Source organism: Macaca nemestrina, chromosome 10 (genome assembly GCF_043159975.1).
Source record: "Macaca nemestrina isolate mMacNem1 chromosome 10, mMacNem.hap1, whole genome shotgun sequence".
NCBI lineage: Eukaryota > Metazoa > Chordata > Mammalia > Primates > Cercopithecidae > Macaca > Macaca nemestrina.
The window spans coordinates 67,290,765-67,308,445 of record NC_092134.1 but is presented as its reverse complement, the minus strand read 5'-3'; the positions used below and the strand labels follow the sequence as shown (position 1 = coordinate 67,308,445).

The 17,681-nt window shown below is 39.6% G+C and overlaps 1 protein-coding gene across 1 annotated transcript; it reads right to left on the bottom strand.

Annotated features, from left to right (window-relative positions):
• Nucleotides 1-384: 384 nt before the first annotated feature.
• Nucleotides 385-17,681, bottom strand: LOC105473434 (LLP homolog, long-term synaptic facilitation factor). The gene is made up of 3 exons (XM_011727261.2): nt 17,597-17,681; nt 16,105-16,322; nt 385-10,758 (listed from the first exon to the last, which is right to left on the bottom strand). The coding sequence occupies exons 2-3, from the start codon at nt 16,313-16,315 to the stop codon at nt 10,580-10,582; spliced, it is 390 nt and encodes a 129-aa protein (XP_011725563.1). The 5' UTR covers nt 16,316-16,322; nt 17,597-17,681; the 3' UTR covers nt 385-10,579.

Below are 17,681 nucleotides of genomic sequence, written 5' to 3'. Positions count from 1 at the left end.
TTTTTTTTTTTTTGTCCAAAGACTAAAAGAAGCCCAGTTGAGGTGGCAGATGGGCAACACACCTAAACACACAGACAACCTTTTGGTACCACCTGCCTTGCTTTCATACAGAGTGAGGGTAAGCTTGACTTTTTTTTTTTTTTTTTAAATACAACTGCCTTCCAATAAGAAATTTGGAGGGATCCTCCAAATATAAAATGCAACAGGGTGGAAACATAAAACCAGATCCAACTCACCTGAATTTTCAAATAGAGAACAAAAGCCTTCATTTAATAAACAGAAAATATTTTATTTTTTTACTTTTTATTTTTCTTTTCAGTAGTGGTACTTCTTGCTATAGAAAATATTGTAAAGCAGGAGTCTACAAACTTTTTCTTAAAAGAACAAACTTTAATTTAGGCTTTGCTGATTATAGAAGAATCTCTGTCCCAACTATTCAGTTCTGCCTTTGTAGCACAAATTATTCATAGACAATTCATGAACAAGTGGACATGGCTTTGTGCCAATAAAACTTTTTTACACAAACAAAGGGCCAGTTCATTTGCGTACTATCTTAGTCTATTTTCTGTTGCTATAACAGAATACCTGAGACTAGATAATTTATAAAGGAAAGGGGTTTACTTAGCTCACAGTTCTGGAGACTGGAAAGTCCAAGATCAGGTTAATGCATCTGGTGAGGGCCTCATGCTGCTCCATAGCATGGCAGAAAAGAGGATGGGCAAGCAAGCCTATGTACACAGAGGCGGGCTAGCTTTATAACAACCTGCTTTTGCAGTAACTAATCCAGTCTCAGGAGGAGAACTCACTCACTCGAGAATTAACTCAGCCCCTTGAGAACAGCATTAATCCCACTAATGACCTAATCACCTTTTCAATGCCCTACATCCCAACACTTGCACAATGGGGACAAAATTTCCAACACATGAATTCTAAGGGACTCACTCAAACCATAGCACCTACTCCTGTTGTAAAGCATTTTTTCTATTCACATTGCATCCAGTTATTAGGAGATAGGGGTGAAAAGGAAGAGTAAGAAAAACATAATGAGTGGAAAGACTGAGGTAGATGGGAGGAATGAGTGGGAGGGAGATAGAGAGAAAATGCAAGAAGGGTAGTGACTTGAGCCCAAGGAGGAAATTAAAGTTAATACTCACACGGAAGAGGCCAATGCAGAAAGAAAAAAAAAAGAGGGAAATGAAGAAGAAGAGAAAAAGTGATAAAGAGAAACAGCACACAAGCATGAAACCTGTTTTTATTATTGTCATTGGGTCACAAAGAAAAATGCTAGGAGTCATTTATAAACAAAAAGCACTTATAACTAAATTTGGGGTTTTTTTTTTATGTTTGACTTGCAGCCTTAAATCTTTTATTTTGCAGTGGCTTCTGTCTGTAATTCCAGTGCTTTGGGAGGCCATAGCAGGAGGATCACTTGAGCCCAAGCACCTTGGGCAACATAGCAAGAATCTGTCTCTACAAAGAAATGAAAAAAATTAGCCAGGTATGATGTCATGCCCCTGTGGTCCCAGCTACTCAGGAGGCTGAGGCGAGAGGATCACTTGAGCCTGGGAGGTCAAGACTGTAGAGGGTTGTGATTGTGCCACTGTACTCCAGTCTGGGTGATGGAGTGAGCCCCTGTCTCAAAAAAATCAATCAATCTTTATTTTTTAAAAAAGTTTCAAAAACCCGTAAGAAAAACAGAGTAAAGAAGAAAGGCTAAAAGTAAAGGGATCCAAAGAAAAGAATTTATGACAATTCCTGAAAGGAGAGCACCAAATGGGAGAAGGGCAGGACACAGTGACAGGTAGGAGAAAAGGAAAAGCAAAGGGTCTATTTTTCCTGTCCTCTCAGTCTCTACTTCCTGGAATTCCAAGTGCCAAGTCTGATCTTCAACCTCTAGAAATTTCCTGTTCAAAATGGCCAGTTGACACACGTCCAGCAATGGCTTGGCAGCCATCCCTCCTCAGCCCTTCGCTCATCCCAAGCCCAAGTGGTCTCAGCCTACCAGCCACTTGCCTTTCCAGAAATGGCTGAATGTCAAATCCCTCCCTGGCACTGTGAGTGTGTACACTGACAAGGGTGGAAAATTAAGCATAGATCCATTTCCTCATCCATTGGCCACACCTCAGCATTTCAAGTAAGAATTACATGGAAAGGAACTCCAGACCTAGGGGTCCTGTAGCACTTTGGTTCTAATGACTAAAGCAGACTCTTCAGTTCTGACCTTGCAAACATCATAACCTGAGGTGTGGGTATGAGAAAGAATAAAGGCCTCGGAGCCATTGGGCAGAATTACATTTAAGCCATCTCAATTAAATGGGCATTAATCTCTCTCCCTGCCCCTTTCATTTCTTTCTCTTGTGCTCCATTTGTCCTCCAGAGACAACTCAAATGACCTCTTTTCAATTCATACCTGGCTTTAAATAACACTCACATTCAGGAAGTTCTTCTTTACATTTAACCCAAATCCTTTCTGCTAAGTTAAAACCCGTTTCCTCAGTGGAGATTTGGAACAGCTGGTTCCCATTCTCTGTATGGCAACTCTTCTTAAAGATTCATAGGCTTATAAAGGATGTTCATACCAACCCCACCTAAGGCATACAGCTCCCTTAAGCATTTTCCAGTAATACTTTCCTATGCATTCATCAATAATCAATTGCCTAGTCTGTGGAGATCTGACTCATTGAGCAAATTTCTACAGCTCAAGGAAGACAACATCCAGTAACTCAAGGGGCAAAGGGGCGTAAAGGCAATCACTTTTTACTTGAATTATTAAATACCTGCTTTTGTGAAGACACTGCTAACTTGAAGTTTGGGACAGAACAAAGACTGAAACTGAAGCAGAGTGTGTATGTCTGAGGAAGGAAGCATGTGGGAATGACCAATCCTTGGCCAACTGCCTACAACTCTGCTCAAGAACATCTCTTTGTGTGAGCTAGGAGAGGCATCTTAGAATTTTAACAAATAGCACCCAATGTTGGTCTCTCAATAAAGTTTGTAACTGTCTTCTCCCGATTACATATCTCAAACCGTTTCTTCTCTAAAGCATTAAAAATATATATCCGGAATAATACAAAAGATCTTCAGCTGACTTTTAGGAGCAAACAACATATGTTCTTGAACATCTGTGCTTTTCCCATGCAATTTTTTTTCCATTATTGTCAAGAGAAAACTAGTTTAGTGGAATGTTCCTCCACAGAGGCACAAGTCTGTAATACTCCCTGTTGATTACATATAAAAGACACAAAATACTAGTTTATTAAAAGCAGCTTCAACCATTGCTATACAAAGCAGTTCTCTGATGGAACAGATTTATGAAGTAACAGCTGAAAGGTATGCAGATCACAAGATACATGACAAATGTACTTTATTACATGGATCAGAAATACCATATGTACTAGCAGTTACTGTACAATGATACACAACACCCAACTAAGACTATTTAAAGGTTTTGCTGATATTGAAAACTATAAAGACACAATGTGAGAGTAAGAAAGTGTTTCATAAGATAGCATAATGCCAAGACAATTCATCGTTTTAGGATATTAAATACATTCTGCATATTAAAAACTCAATGTATTATAAAGCTATGCCATTCTTTAAATGAAAATTCGAAGGACTTTACTCCATTCATTTTTTTTACAGGACTATTGCAGTACCATTCATTGTTTAAAGCAGATGTTTATAACATTTTTCCATACTTTAAAGTGGAACTTAATGGAATGAATACCAGACCTAACATTAACAAAATTAAAGAGATTTCATATTTTATTTCCACCAAAAGATACTTAAGTCTATAGTTATGTAGTGCCAAAAAACTATGTAGAGCAAAACAAGCATGCTACATTTCAAAGATGACAATTTATTACGAGGCATTTTTTTTTTGGCTGAAAAGAACTTTAACAGCTTTCAACCCAAATTCCAAGAACAGTTGGCCCTCTGTATCTGTGAATTCTGCATTTGTGGCTTTGTCCTGAGATAAAAAATATTCAAAAGAAAACTACAGCTACATCTATACTGAACATGTACAGATTTTTTTCTTATCATTATTCCCTAAATAATACAGTATAACAACTATTTACATAGCATTTTCATTGTATTACTATAAGTAATCTAGAGATGATTTAAAGTAGTCATGCACTGCATGATGACATTTCAGTCAATATAGACAGTGGCCCCATTAAGATTACAGTGTAGCTGAAAAATTCCTATGGCCCAGTGACACTGTAGCCATCTTAACATCACAGTGCAACGCATTACTCACATGTCTGTGGTGATGCTGGTGTAAACAAACCTACTGTGCTGTCAGTCATATAAAGGTATAGCACATACAATTATGTATAGTTCATAATACTTGATAATAATGACTATGGTTTATGGCTTTACTATACTTTTTATTTTAGAGTGTACTCCTTCTACTTAAAGAAAAAGTTGACTGTAAACAGCCTCAGGCAGGTCCTTCAGGAGGTATTGCACAAGAAGGTGTTGATCTCATAGGAGATGGCAGCTCCATGCCTGTTATTGCCCGTGAAGACCTTGCAGTGGGACAAGCTGTGGAGGTGGGAGACAGTGTAGATGGAGGCTAATGTGTTTGTGTCTTAGTTTTTAACAAAAAAGCTTAAAAAGAAAGAAAAGAAGTTTAAAAACTTAAAAACTGTGGAAATAGAAAAAAGCTTATAAAAATATAAAATATTTGTGTGCAGCTGTACAATGTATTTATGCTTTAAGCTAAGTGTTATGACAAAAGGGTTATACAGTTTAAAAAATTAAAACGTTTATAAAGTAAAAAAGTTACAGGAAGCTAATTTATTATTGAAGAAAATTTTTTGTAAGTTTAGTGTAGCCTAAGCGCACAGTGTGTATAAAGTCTACAGCAGGCCAAGTGCAGTGGCTCACACTGTAATCCCAGCACTTTGGGAGGCTGAGGCAGGTGGATCACCTGAGGTCAGGAGTTCGAGTCTAGCCTGACCAACATGGAGAAACCTCATCTCTACTAAAAATACAAAATTAGCTGGGCGTGGTGGTACATGCCTGTAATCCCAGCTACTCGGGAGGTTGAGGCAGGAGAATCACTTGAATCCAGGAGGTGGAGGTTGAGGTGAGCTGAGATCGCACCATTGTACTCCAGCCTAGGCAACAAGAGCGAAACTCCGTCTCAAAAAAAAAACAGTCTACAGCAGTATACAGTCATGTCTGAGGCCTTCACATTCACTCATGGCTCACTCACTGACTTATCCCAAGCACCAGTCCTGCAAGCACTATTCCTAAGTGCCCTATATAGGTGTACCATTTTTTATCTTTTACACTGTACTTTACTGTACCTTTTCTATGTTTAGATATACAAATACTTCCCATTGTGATACAACTGCCAACAGTACTCATTGTAGTAACTGACAGATTTGTAGCCTAGGAGCAATAGGCAATATCACATAGCCTAAGTGTAGTAGGCTATACCATTTAGATTTGTGTAAGTACAGTCTATGATGTTCACACAATGATTAATGATATTACCTAATGACACACTTCTCAGAACACATCCCAGTCATTAAGTGACGTATGACTGTATATGGGAGGATGGGCATGGGTTATATGCAAATATTTCACCAGTTTATGTAAGCGATTCAAGCATCTGTGGATTTTGGTATCTGCAAAGGTCCTGGCACCAATCCCCAATAGATTCTGAGGGATAACTGAACGATGTTTGAATCCATCTTGCTACATTCCAACCAAATGCCTGTCCACCTTAGCCTGACACCCCAAGGCTCCCAACGTGCCCATTTCAGTTCCCAAAATCTTGGTTAGAAGGTGCTTCCTTAAATCAAATAAAAGTCTGTCTCTCTGTAGCTTTCCATCATAGGTATTCATTCTATACTCTGGGACAAGCGGCCTTGCTCACTACTTAACAGTTGCATGACTTTTGGTAAATTTGTTAACCTTTCAAACTGTTTTCTTATCTGAAAATAGGGGTAATTAGAGTATTGATCCCACAGTGTTTTAAGGATTAAATAATATACGTAAAGCATTTAAGAGAGTACGCATTCTCTAAATGTTGGCTGTTGGGTTATTTTTACTGCTTGCCTACCAAATTAACCTTATTTGGCAACACATTATATTTTTTCCCCTGCTCTAAAATAACTGCAAAAGAACCTTGGCATTCAACTGTGGAAAATTTAGGGTTCTTTTTGTAAGCAGGCCCAAGAGTGGCCCTGGGCCTCCTGGCTACCTGACAGTCCTCCGGGGACAACAGAGTGACCTTTGACCTGATGTAAGTACTTAACAGTCCCACCTCACCCCTAAACATTTCCTTGTAAAATTGGTATGTGTCTACTGCAACAGTGTTTCTATTAATATATGCAGGCAAATAGAGGGAAAAAGACATATATTTTGTGTCTAGCACAAACTTGAATCACTCGGCCAGATGGCATCAGAAGTTAGTCACTTAACTAGTAAGGTTAGCCAACAGCTTAGCATCTGCATTTCTATTGTAGTATTTATAAATGTGGCAATACCTTAGATTCCTCCCAATTTTATGTTGTGGTCAGCACTTCCCTAAACTACACATTGCTGCCCTCACCATCACCACCAGTCCATTTCAGATACTTGATTCAAGTCATTTATAGCTATTTTTCTTCTCCAGCTCTTAAGCCATATCCCAGAAACATGGATCCAAATTTTGAAAATATCCAAATTTCCTAATAAGCAAATATATACTGCAGAATCCTTATTTGATGTAGCATATGAATTACATAGTGGGAAGAGATATCTACACTAATGTGACGTAGAAGACAGGATGTGGTCAAAACCATTACTTGATTCTACCTTAGAGGTTCAACTGCAGTTTGCGTTTCTTCTCTGATTAGTACCTTAGGCAACTAATGATCATGGCCTACACCTTCCCCTTTTGGACTGGTCAGCCCATTCCTAATGAAGCGTCACCTGGGGATATCCAGTCTGCCTTAGGTCTAGAGACTTGAGGAGGTTCTGTACATCATTATTCTACTTAAACGTGCTCTTTATCTGATCCTGAGCCCACATGAACCCAGTCTATCATAGGTTGACCCAAAAATAGGTATTCTATCCTAAAATCACCTTTCTCTCTTAGCAAGAATTTGCACATCCTTGAGAGGCAGAATGGCATTGTAAGAGTATAGGCTCTAGAGCCACACTGCCTAAATTTGAATCCCAGATTTCAGTTTTAGTTATATAGCCTGTGTGCCTCAGTTTCCCCATGTGTAAACAGAGATTACATTAGTACCAAACTCAGATAACATTAGTACCAAACTCATGAGATTGCTGGGCAGATTAAATGAGTTAATACTTGAAGCAGGTTTGATCATCTTTAAATAACATTTTGATTTCAGACTTAATTTCTTAAAACACAAAAAGTGTTACATTCAATTCCTAATGTGATTTAGCTCACTCAATCTAATTCCAAAATGATTTGGTGCTTACCTTGAGCTCCATCTTGTGGCTTTACAGCAATTCTCTGGAAAATGTCAGGCAAAAAGATGACAAATTTCAAAAAGATAAGCTAATTATTTAAAAGATAAAAGGACTATGCTATACTTCTCGATTTGTAATCTTTAAAAATAAAGTGACAAAGATGTGACCATACCCCTGCACTAATTTTGAAATGCTAGTCTAAATTTCCTGCCAATATTTGGAGGTGGGGAGAATCTTGCTGGCAATCTTCAGGAACTCAGTGCCTTAGAGGCTACTCACAACACTGTGTCAGTAAACTTCTCTTCAGCAGTCACCTTTCCAGAGGCCATATGACACTTGAGAACATGATTCCCAAGCATGTTTTTTGGTAATGGTACTTTGATTTTTCATTTTGTTAACTTTTAAGTTAAATTCTGAATGGACAAACTTCATGACTGGACACACTGAAGTGAAAATCCTAACATCAGAGAGGCTCTGGATGAAAGCTCAAAGCTACTATCAGTAGAATCAAGTTAGAGATTATCAGTCACAGAAACCATGAACATAACCCTAGCACTGGTCTCTATCTGACAATGCTGCCAAAATGTAAATAAGTGCCAAGTGTGTAATATCACTGATGTAGACTTTATTTTTGAGATGGAGTTTCGCTCTCTTGCCCAGGCTGGAGAGCAATGGTGTGGTCTTGACTCACTGCAACCCCCGCCTCCCAGATTCAAGTGATTCTCCTGCCTCAGCCTCCCAAGTAGCTGGGATTATAGGCACCTGCCACCATGCCCAGCTAACTTTGTATTTTTAGTAGAGACAGGGTTTCACCTCTGGTCTCAAACTCCTGACCTCAGGTGATCCACCTGCCTCGGCCTCCCAAAGTGCTGGAATTTGGTGCCGGCCCCCTTTTTTAAAAATCATAAAAAATGTCTACATTAGGCTGGGTGTGGTGGCTCATGTGTGTAATTCCAGCACTTTGGGAGGCTGGGTCCGGTGGATTACTTGAGTCCAAGAGTTTGAGACCAGCCTGGGCGACATGGTGAAACCCTGTGTCTACAAAAATACAAAAATTAGCTGGGCGTGGTGGCACCCACCTGTAGTCCCAGCTACTGGTGAGGCTGAGGTGGGAAAATCACTTCAGCCTGGGAGGTGGAGGTTGCAGCAGAGCCACGCTTGTGCCAATCACTCCAGCCTGGGTGACAGAGTGAGACCCCAACTCAAAAAAAAAAAAAACGTAAATAATTCAGCTAGTGTATTTATAGGCTGATATTGTCAGTGGCTTAATTGGATGTTTGCAATTTTTTTATTTTATGAATAAAAATGTACATATCCACTTTTCCCTCACAAATGCTATTGTAATTCATACCTACACCAAAAGGCAACAAAAGTCATGAATGACATCTGTCTTTCAATTCGTATCTTAGCTGTTAAGAAATTTTAAGCATTTAAAGTTATCTACCAACTTTTCAGTCAACTATTGAGAAAAATGAGAAAAGCCTACTATATTTAAATAATTCCAAGAGTTTACTGGCATCAAATTTTAGAAGTTTAAATTTTCTGAAATATTTGGGTCATGTCCTCTTTATCTCTGTATTGTGCCCAATTTAGCAGGGTGCCTGACACAAGTTTGTGACCTCATGACCAAGTGGCCTTATTCTAATATATTGCACATTTTACTTGAGTTCTCCTGGGAAGTTAACATCCTCTTCTAAACAGATACACAGCTCCCAGCCCTATGAGAGCAGAAATCTTATCTTATTCAATCTGTCCCAAGCATCTGGAAAGTCCCTGGCACATACTAGGCACTCAGTATTTGGTTGTTCCAGTTAACATATGAGATGGTTAATCTGATTATAGTGAAATTCAGAGGGAATGCTAAGTTTAGATTGCTTAACTAAAAGTAAATTTAAATAAAAGTGAATTTAGCAAACTTAGACAGATTTAACTAAAAATCATTTCTCAGAAAACTAGTTTCAAACAGTAGAAGTTAAACAGGTTTCTTTACCGCTGGAACCCTGTAGGATTATTCTAATCCTAAATTAAAATCTTTTGTAAATCATCAAGTATGTAGCATTTCCCAAATTGATATGAACACAATTTATTTTTTAACCAAGCATCCAGAGAAACTGATTCTGAAGAACACACTCTGGGAAATGCTGCATGATACTATATTAGGCTACACATGAACACTAAAGAACATTAAATCAGTTTCCATGAAAAACCTGAAATGTTCTAATTTCCTAAAAATCATACTGACTTGTATATGTTAATATTCTACCTAAAATTAAGACAAGAAAACATTTAATTGAAGAATCTGGTCTTCTCTAGGGCTAAAAAACCTTACGCATATATGAAAGAAAAAAAAATCAAACTTGAAGATCTACACACAAAATATCTTTTATTCTGTGGAATCAAAGCTCCACACAAGTACTTTATAAGATCCATTAATGTATTTTTTTTTTTTTGAGACAGAGTCCTGCTCCGTTGCCCAGGGTGGAGTGCAGTGGGGCAATCTCGGCTCACTGCAACCTCCACCTCCTGGGTTCAAGCGATTCTCCTGCCTCAGCCTCCTGAGTAGCTGGGACTACAGGTGCGCGCCACCATGCTCAACTGATTTTGTATTTTTAGTAGAGATGGGGGTTTCACCATATTAGCCAGGCTGGTCTTGAACTGACCTGGTGATCCACCTGCCTCGGCCTCCCAAAGTGCTGGGATTACAGGTGTGAGCCACCGTGCCCGGGCCTAATGTTGTATTTTTAAATGGTATGATTATACAACAGCTTTCTTTAAATCTAAGTTCACAAAAATTTGTCAGTACATCATCTGTTTTATCTCTACTGACTATAATTACCACTTGTAAGAACGTCTAACCACATTAATACCTGACAGAACTTTGAGGCCTGATTGTAACTGGATATTGGGTAGCATCCAATTAAAGTATCAGTAGAGCTTGGATGTATCAAAGAAAATATTTTATTTAAGTTCCCAAAACAAACTTGAGGAGTTATGCTGGGTTTGAACTGCAGAAAAAAGGCCAAGTTAAAATAGGAAAACAAATAGTTTTCATTTGGTCGCAGCTGAAATCAAAGTATACATGTGTATACATTCTAATCCATCATCTATCCCGTGTGGCATTTTCCAAGGTTTTAAGAGTCTACCAGGCCAAACCCTTTGCCACTTTCACTGCTTTTGCTTTGCTTTTCCCCTTTCCTTTCTCTCGCTTTGCCTTCAGCCTTTTTCTTTGCCTTTGGTTCATCCATATTGGGTACTGTCCATGCTGGTCTAGAAGAGTCTTTTTGTTTCTCTTAATATCAGTCTCCATTTTCATGTCATCTGCATAAAAAGATGGAAAAACTGTTAACATCATGTATGAAAAAAAACCACCCTGTGTATTAGCATACATATTAATGCACTGAGCATATTAATGCACTGAGAACATCAGAACACTAGAACTGAAGGTAGACCGAAAATAGAGAAGAAAAAACTTTCTAAAGAATGTTGGCATGATCTTCCTTAGAATAATAATGTTAAATAGGAAACATTTAGGATGCATGCTTCTGAGTTAGTACATTAGTAGATATATGGTTCTGAGCACATGTGAGTTACAAGAACATTTCTCATATTAAGTGATTCCTTGAGTTAAGCCATTAAGCCCACCTACACTTCTAAGGGATAGACCTTAGATGTAATGAACTGATTAGGAATGTCTGGCCATTTCTTATGAACCTGAACTAAATTAAAATGAACTGAGAACGAACTTCTAATGAACTCGATGGAGTAGTCAGCAGCAGGGTTGTAATGGGAGAGACAGGCACTCAACAGAGAAGAAAGACCTGGACACATCCTGGGGCTGGCATACTTTTCCTAGCCAGGTAACACTCAGAGATCCAGCTCTACTGATAGGAGACTTGGCAGGAAGCTCAGTGCAAGCATGCTGTGGTACACCTAGAACCTTCTCCACTGTGAAGGACACGTCCAGAGTCCTTCACTGGGACCTCTTTACCAGGATACACAAGGTCTTCTATTATCTTGACTACCTGGCATTGTATTAGATATTCATCATTGTTTCCACAGTATCTAGAATAGTGTCTGGTATATAACAGCCAATCAATAACTAGGTGTTGAATGATTATTTTAGGTGCTGTTCTAGTTTATGGGGATATAGTGGTCCATATGAGCTCCTAGCTCTGACAGAGTTTACGATGTTCTGTTGAGGGGAGAATAAGCAAACAGAAAGAAAACCTCAGCCAGGTATAGTATCTATAGGCATCTGTAGTCTCAGCTATTCGGGAGACTGGGGTGGGAGGATCATTTGAGGCCAGGAGTTCAAGGCTGTTGTGGGCTTGGTCACGCCTGTGAACAGCCACTATACTCCAACCTGGGCAACAAAATGAGATCCTGTCTCCCAAAAAAAAAAAAAAAGAACTGGTAGGCGCTGGTACGAACACATTAAGATAATGAGGTTTTTAGGCATGACGGTGATATAATCTGATTTACCTTCTGAAAAGATCACACTGGTGGATATGTAGAAGATAAATGAGAAGGGAACAAGAGCGGAAGTGAGAAGTAAAAAGGCTCCAATAATAGTACAGGCAAGAGATGACAGCCATCTGAATCAAGGTGAAAGCAGGAGAAAAATGGATACGGATTTCTAACGTATTTTTAGGACAATCAGTAAGACTTGCTAATGGTTTAGATGTGGGGAATAAAGGAAAGAGGAATCAAGGATGACTACTAGGTTTATGGCTTAAGAAATCAGGCAGGCAGGCCGGGCGCGGTGGCTCAAGCCTGTAATCCCAGCACTCTGGGAGGCCGAGGCGGGCGGATCACGAGGTCAGGAGATCGAGACCATCCTGGCTAACACGGTGAAACCCCGTCTCTACTAAAAAAAATACAAAAAACTAGCCGGGCGAGGTGGCGGGCGCCTGTAGTCCCAGCTATTCGGGAGGCTGAGGCAGGAGAATGGCGTAAACCCGGGAGGCGGAGCTTGCAGTGAGCTGAGATCCGGCCACTGCACTCCAGCCCGGGCGACAGAGCGAGACTCCGTCTCAAAAAAAAAAAAAAAAAAAAAAAAAAAAAAAAAAAAAAAAGAAATTAGGCAGGCAGTTGAAAGAGTAGAAATAAGGAAAAACATGAACTTGAGGGTAGAGATGAGAACCAAATTGATAACACATAGATTACTAAATGTGGAGACTCCCTCAGTCTCAGTCCCACCAACCTTTAGCTCCTAAAATATCTAAGAATAGGGGCATCCAGACATTCCCCAGGCAGGACATAAAAGAATTTCTCTCTGGGGATGATGATAAAAAAAAAAAAAAAAAAAAAAAAAAACGACTTAACAGATTCTGATATAAGAGGTCTCCGAATAAAACCTCCTGGAGCCATTCCAATTCTTCTATACATCTAGTAGTTGATATAACCTCTCCCACACCTTGTCTCCCTCCAGCTTCCAATTATCATTGTAGTGCCGCACTTTTAAATACAAACAACGACCACTGATCACCAGACATTTGAGAAAAGCTTCTAATATGAAAGAAAGAGACAAAAGTAAAGGAATGGAATGGCTTGGGAGGGAATTCCAAGAGGAAAGACACACAATACATACCATAGATAAAAATTTCAAAAGCAAACTGTAATTAATACCCTTAGGAAAATCAGAGAAGATATAAGCCCATTTAGAACACAGAATTCATGACTCAAGGGGCATTTACAAAACACAAAGAACACAAAGCTATGAAAAAGGAACAGTAGGCCAGGTGTGGTGGCTCACGCCTGTAATCCCAGCACTTTGGGAGGTCAAGGTGGGCGGATCATGAGGTCAGGAGATCGAGACCATCCTGGCTAACACGGTGAAACCCTGCCTCTACTAAAAATACAAAAAGTTAGCCAGGTGAGGTGGCGGGCGCTTGTAGTCCCAGCTACTTGGGAAGCTGAGGCAGAAGAATGGTGTGAACCCGGGAGGTGGAGCTTGCAGTGAGCTGAGATTGCGCTGCTGCACTCCAGCCTGGGAGACAGAGCGAGACTCTGTCTCAAAAAACAAAAAAACAAAAAAAAAGAAAAAAAGGAAAAAAAAGAAAAAGGAACAGTAAAAAAAAAAAAAAAGAAAAACTTTTAGAAATTAAAAATATAAGAGTAAACCAAATAATAAGAACCAGAATACAAGGTCAAGGAAATTAGAGGGTATAACAAAAGAAACAGAAAATAGGAGAACAGGAGAGAAAAGAAAACAGGATCAATCCAAAAGAATCAAGAGTGGATGGGCATCTGGTATCTAGAACATATAAAGAACTCTTAACAACCCGATAAAAAAAGACAAACAACGTAACTGAAAAACGAGGCAAAAGACTTGAGTAGACCTTTCTTCAAAAAGATACACAAATGGTCAATAAGCATATGAAAAAATGTTCAGCCGGACACAGTAGCTCACACCTGTAATCCCAGCACTTTGGGAGGCTGAGGCAGGTGGATCACTTGAGGTCAGGAGTTCAAGACCAGCCTGGCCAATACGGTGAAATCCCATCTCTACTAAAAATGCAAAATTCAGCTGGGCATGATGGCACATGCCTATAATCCCAGCTACTTGGGAGTCTGAGGCAGGAGAATTGCTTGAACCCGGGAGGCAGAGGTTGTGGTGAGCTGAGATCATGCCACTGCACTCCAGCCTAGGCAACAGTGAGACTCCATCTCAAAAAACAAAACAAAACAAAACAAAAACAAAACAAAACAAAACAACAACAAAAAAACCAGTTCATTCAACGTCATTAGTCATTAGGGAACTTCAAATCAAAATCACAATGAGAATCTATTTCATACCCACTAAGATGACTATAATCCAAAAATGGAAAACAAGTTATTAGTGAGGATGTGAAGAAACTCAAATACTCAAACACTGCAGGTGGGAATGTAATATAGTGTGGCTGATGTGGAAAATATCAAAAAGAATTACCATTTGACCCAGCAATTCCACTTATCAAACAAAACCTTGTGCACCTGAATGTTCACAGCAGCATATTCACAACACCCATAAAGGGAAATAAATCTAAATATCCAGCAACTGCTTAACAGATATGAAACATGGTACATGCAATAGACTATTATTTAGCCTTAAAAAGAAAGGAAGTAGTGATATATGCTACAATGTGGGTGACCTTCAAAAGCACCACACTCAGGGAAATAAGCCAGGCACAAAGGTATTACATGATTCCATTTGTAAGAAATATTCAAAACAGGTAAATCCACACACGAAAAGAGCACATTAGTGGTTGCCAGAGGCTGGGGGTAGGAGGAGGAGAGACAGACTCCTTAATGGGTGTTAAGTTTTATTTTGGGGTGAGGAACGTGTTTTGGAACTAGAGGTGATGGCTGCACAACCACATGAATGTACTAAATACCACTGAACTGTATACTTTAAAATGCATAATTTTATGTTATGTGGATTTTGTCTTAACAACCAAAAAGAACCAATAGGGAGGGGTGACGTGTGTGTAAGGAAATGAAAACAGCAAGTTATGGCAAGTGTTTCAAAAAGTTTCAAGGACAGCTGAAATAAAGCAGCAGATTGAGAGAACTTGAGGTCAAGGGAGAAATTTTTCTTTCTTTCTTTTGACATTGAACATCCCAGAACACATCTATCCTGTTGGCAATGACCCAGTGGAGGAGACTGATAAGGCAGATGCCATGAGTACAACCCCTGAGAATGTAATGGGGGAGAGGATTCAGAACACAAGTGGAGAAACTGGCTTTGGAGAGAACATTAATAAAAAAGGGAAAACAGCCTATACATCTGAATTCTTATAGACTTGGGTAGTGGAAAGATGAGGATATTTCTGTTGGTTGGCCCCTTTTTCTCACAGAAGTTGAAGTTAAATGCTTTTTGTAATTTTTATTCATATGGAGTGGGAGAAGGATGAAATGGGAAGAAGAAAAAGTTAAAAACAGTGATTTTTAAAGGGAAAAAAAATCCCTAAGTTTGCGAGATTGAGAATACTGCTCTCTTCCTTGGGCATAAGACATCAAATAAATGTATTTCTATTTTAAAGTCTGGGTATTGCAAATGCTTAATTTAGTTTGCTGCCAAATTGGTGCATTAAATGTGCAAAAAGCAGCATTAAGTCTTAATCACTTCATGATTAAGACACAAAGTTTCCTAAAATCTGTCAAAATGAACTACTGAAACCCAGTGATTTTCAGGAAAATAGTATAAGGGCATAGGACTCATAGAATGGGAATTAGATCTTACAAAGAATAAAATGAAGACCTATGCTGCCTAGGCCCTGAGTGAACTGTGTACCCTTCCAACCAGAGTGTGTCTAGATTTGTCTACTCCTGTAGAACTATTTATTCCTGAGACATGGAGGCTACTGTATAAGCACCGCACCAAAGACCCACTCTAAATAATCCAAAACATACCTATATACACGAACGGACTTGATAGATTTTTTTTTTTTTTTTTTTAAATGAAGCAGAGGGGCTGGGCACTGTGGCTCATGCCTGTAACCCAGTGCTTTGGAAGGCTGAGGTGGGAAGAATCTGCTTCAGCTCAGGAATTCAAGGCTGCAGGAAGCTATAATCACACCACTGCACTCTAGCCTAGGTGACAGAGGGAGGAGACCCTGCCTCAAAAAAAAAAAAAAAAAAAAAAAAAATAGAGAAAGAAAGAAAAAGAAGCAGCACACTCACCTTTTTCATCTTTTACCTCACATTGCATTTTCTCTTGGCAATGTTTGCGTTTGGGTACCACCACAGTTGCTATCTCTTGAACATCTTTCATTAAAACATCACCTTCTAGTTTGAGAATACTTTTAAGCCTGCTGAGCTCCTTTGGGGCATTCTTTTTTCTCTTTTCAGCACGCATCTTTCTTTTCCACTTACTCCGTAAGCTTTTAGCCATGTTTTACCTGAAGTTAACAAAAATATACATTCAAAAGCAAATCTTTAATATAAAAAAGAAAAAAGGCAAATCCTTAGAAAACCAGGCCAACAGGTATCTTTACAAAACAAGTGAAAAGTAAAACTCTTCAATCTGTTCACTTTTTATGACAACATGCAACTTACATGAAGATCAACATGGTACATACAGTCACTAAATAACAATTAAGATATCAAACTTGTAGTCATAAGCAAACTACAAATCAAACCAATTCTGAAAGCACCTTGAATTTCTTTACAAAATACAGAAATTTAATTTCCCCAGAATGCAAGAGCGTCATCATCTTACATTTACGCAACAGCTTACAAACTACAAAACGATTTTTTTAACACTTCACCTCATCTTCATTATCCATCCTCTCAAGCCAACTTAACGACTCTAAACTTACCTATTCCTACTCTTGTTTTCTTTCCACTCAGTTGGGCCCTAAATCCTCCACAAGGTGCTCAGTGTGATCTTTTAAAAGAGCATTCACTGCCTTTCTTCGAGTTCTTTAAAGACCTCCCTCATATATATTCAAGATCTACAAGGTTATTTGTTATCTGTCCCCTGCCTCCTTCAACTCTATTTCATTTCATTCTCCATCCCCATCCCCGCAGGCTCCAACTACGTCTGAAAAGAGTCCAAACTATCTCTAAGTCAGTGCCTTCACGTTTGCTGTCCCTATGTCTGGCAACTGCTCTTCTCAAGGCTTGCTCCTTCATTCGATACCTCAGAAAGGACTCCTCTGACCTCCGTAAGCTCCCTTCCCTGCTTAATAGGTGTTACAACCTGAAACTACTGTTTTCTGTCACACCCCCCGCCCTCTCCCCAGACTGCAGACTCCAGGAAGGTAGAGGGAAAGGTCTTTTTCCCAGTGCACAGAATTTTGCATACTTGTTGAACGAATGACTAACATTTTTTGAACGCCGGCAATCACCAACTCATTCCGCTCCCTTGTCTTCATAACTCAACCCTTGCGAGGGGCTAGGAAAGGGGGCGGTAAACAACCTTGAGGGCCGAAGTTAACTTGAGCGGGAGCAAACAACAGGGGAGAGGGCTCCACTTTACCCAGTGCACTCGGAAGCCGGAGGGCCCCCACCAAGAAGAGCACGGGGAACCTTCGCCCTCAACCAAGGCCTGCATCGCCGGACCGGAGCTCAAGTATAGCCCACGAAGTGTCAAGAAACGAAATTCTCCAGGGGTGGCGGAATCAAGTCCCAAGTCCCCTGTCTCACTGGACCGGTGACGCACCGAACTCACCTGAAAAACCAACACACACGCCTCAGGATCACGCCGACCGGAAGTCTTTGCACTTCCGTCTTCCGGGCAGAGGACACCCGGGCCG

Bases quoted from the DNA above. Each gene is read 5' to 3' on its own strand.
- LOC105473434 (XM_011727261.2), bottom strand. From the start codon at position 16,315: ATGGCTAAAAGCTTACGGAGTAAGTGGAAAAGAAAGATGCGTGCTGAA. The intron at 10,759-16,104 runs GTGAGTGTGCTG...CTTTTTATGCAG, and splicing joins TGAGGTAAAAGATGAAAAAG to ATGACATGAAAATGGAGACT.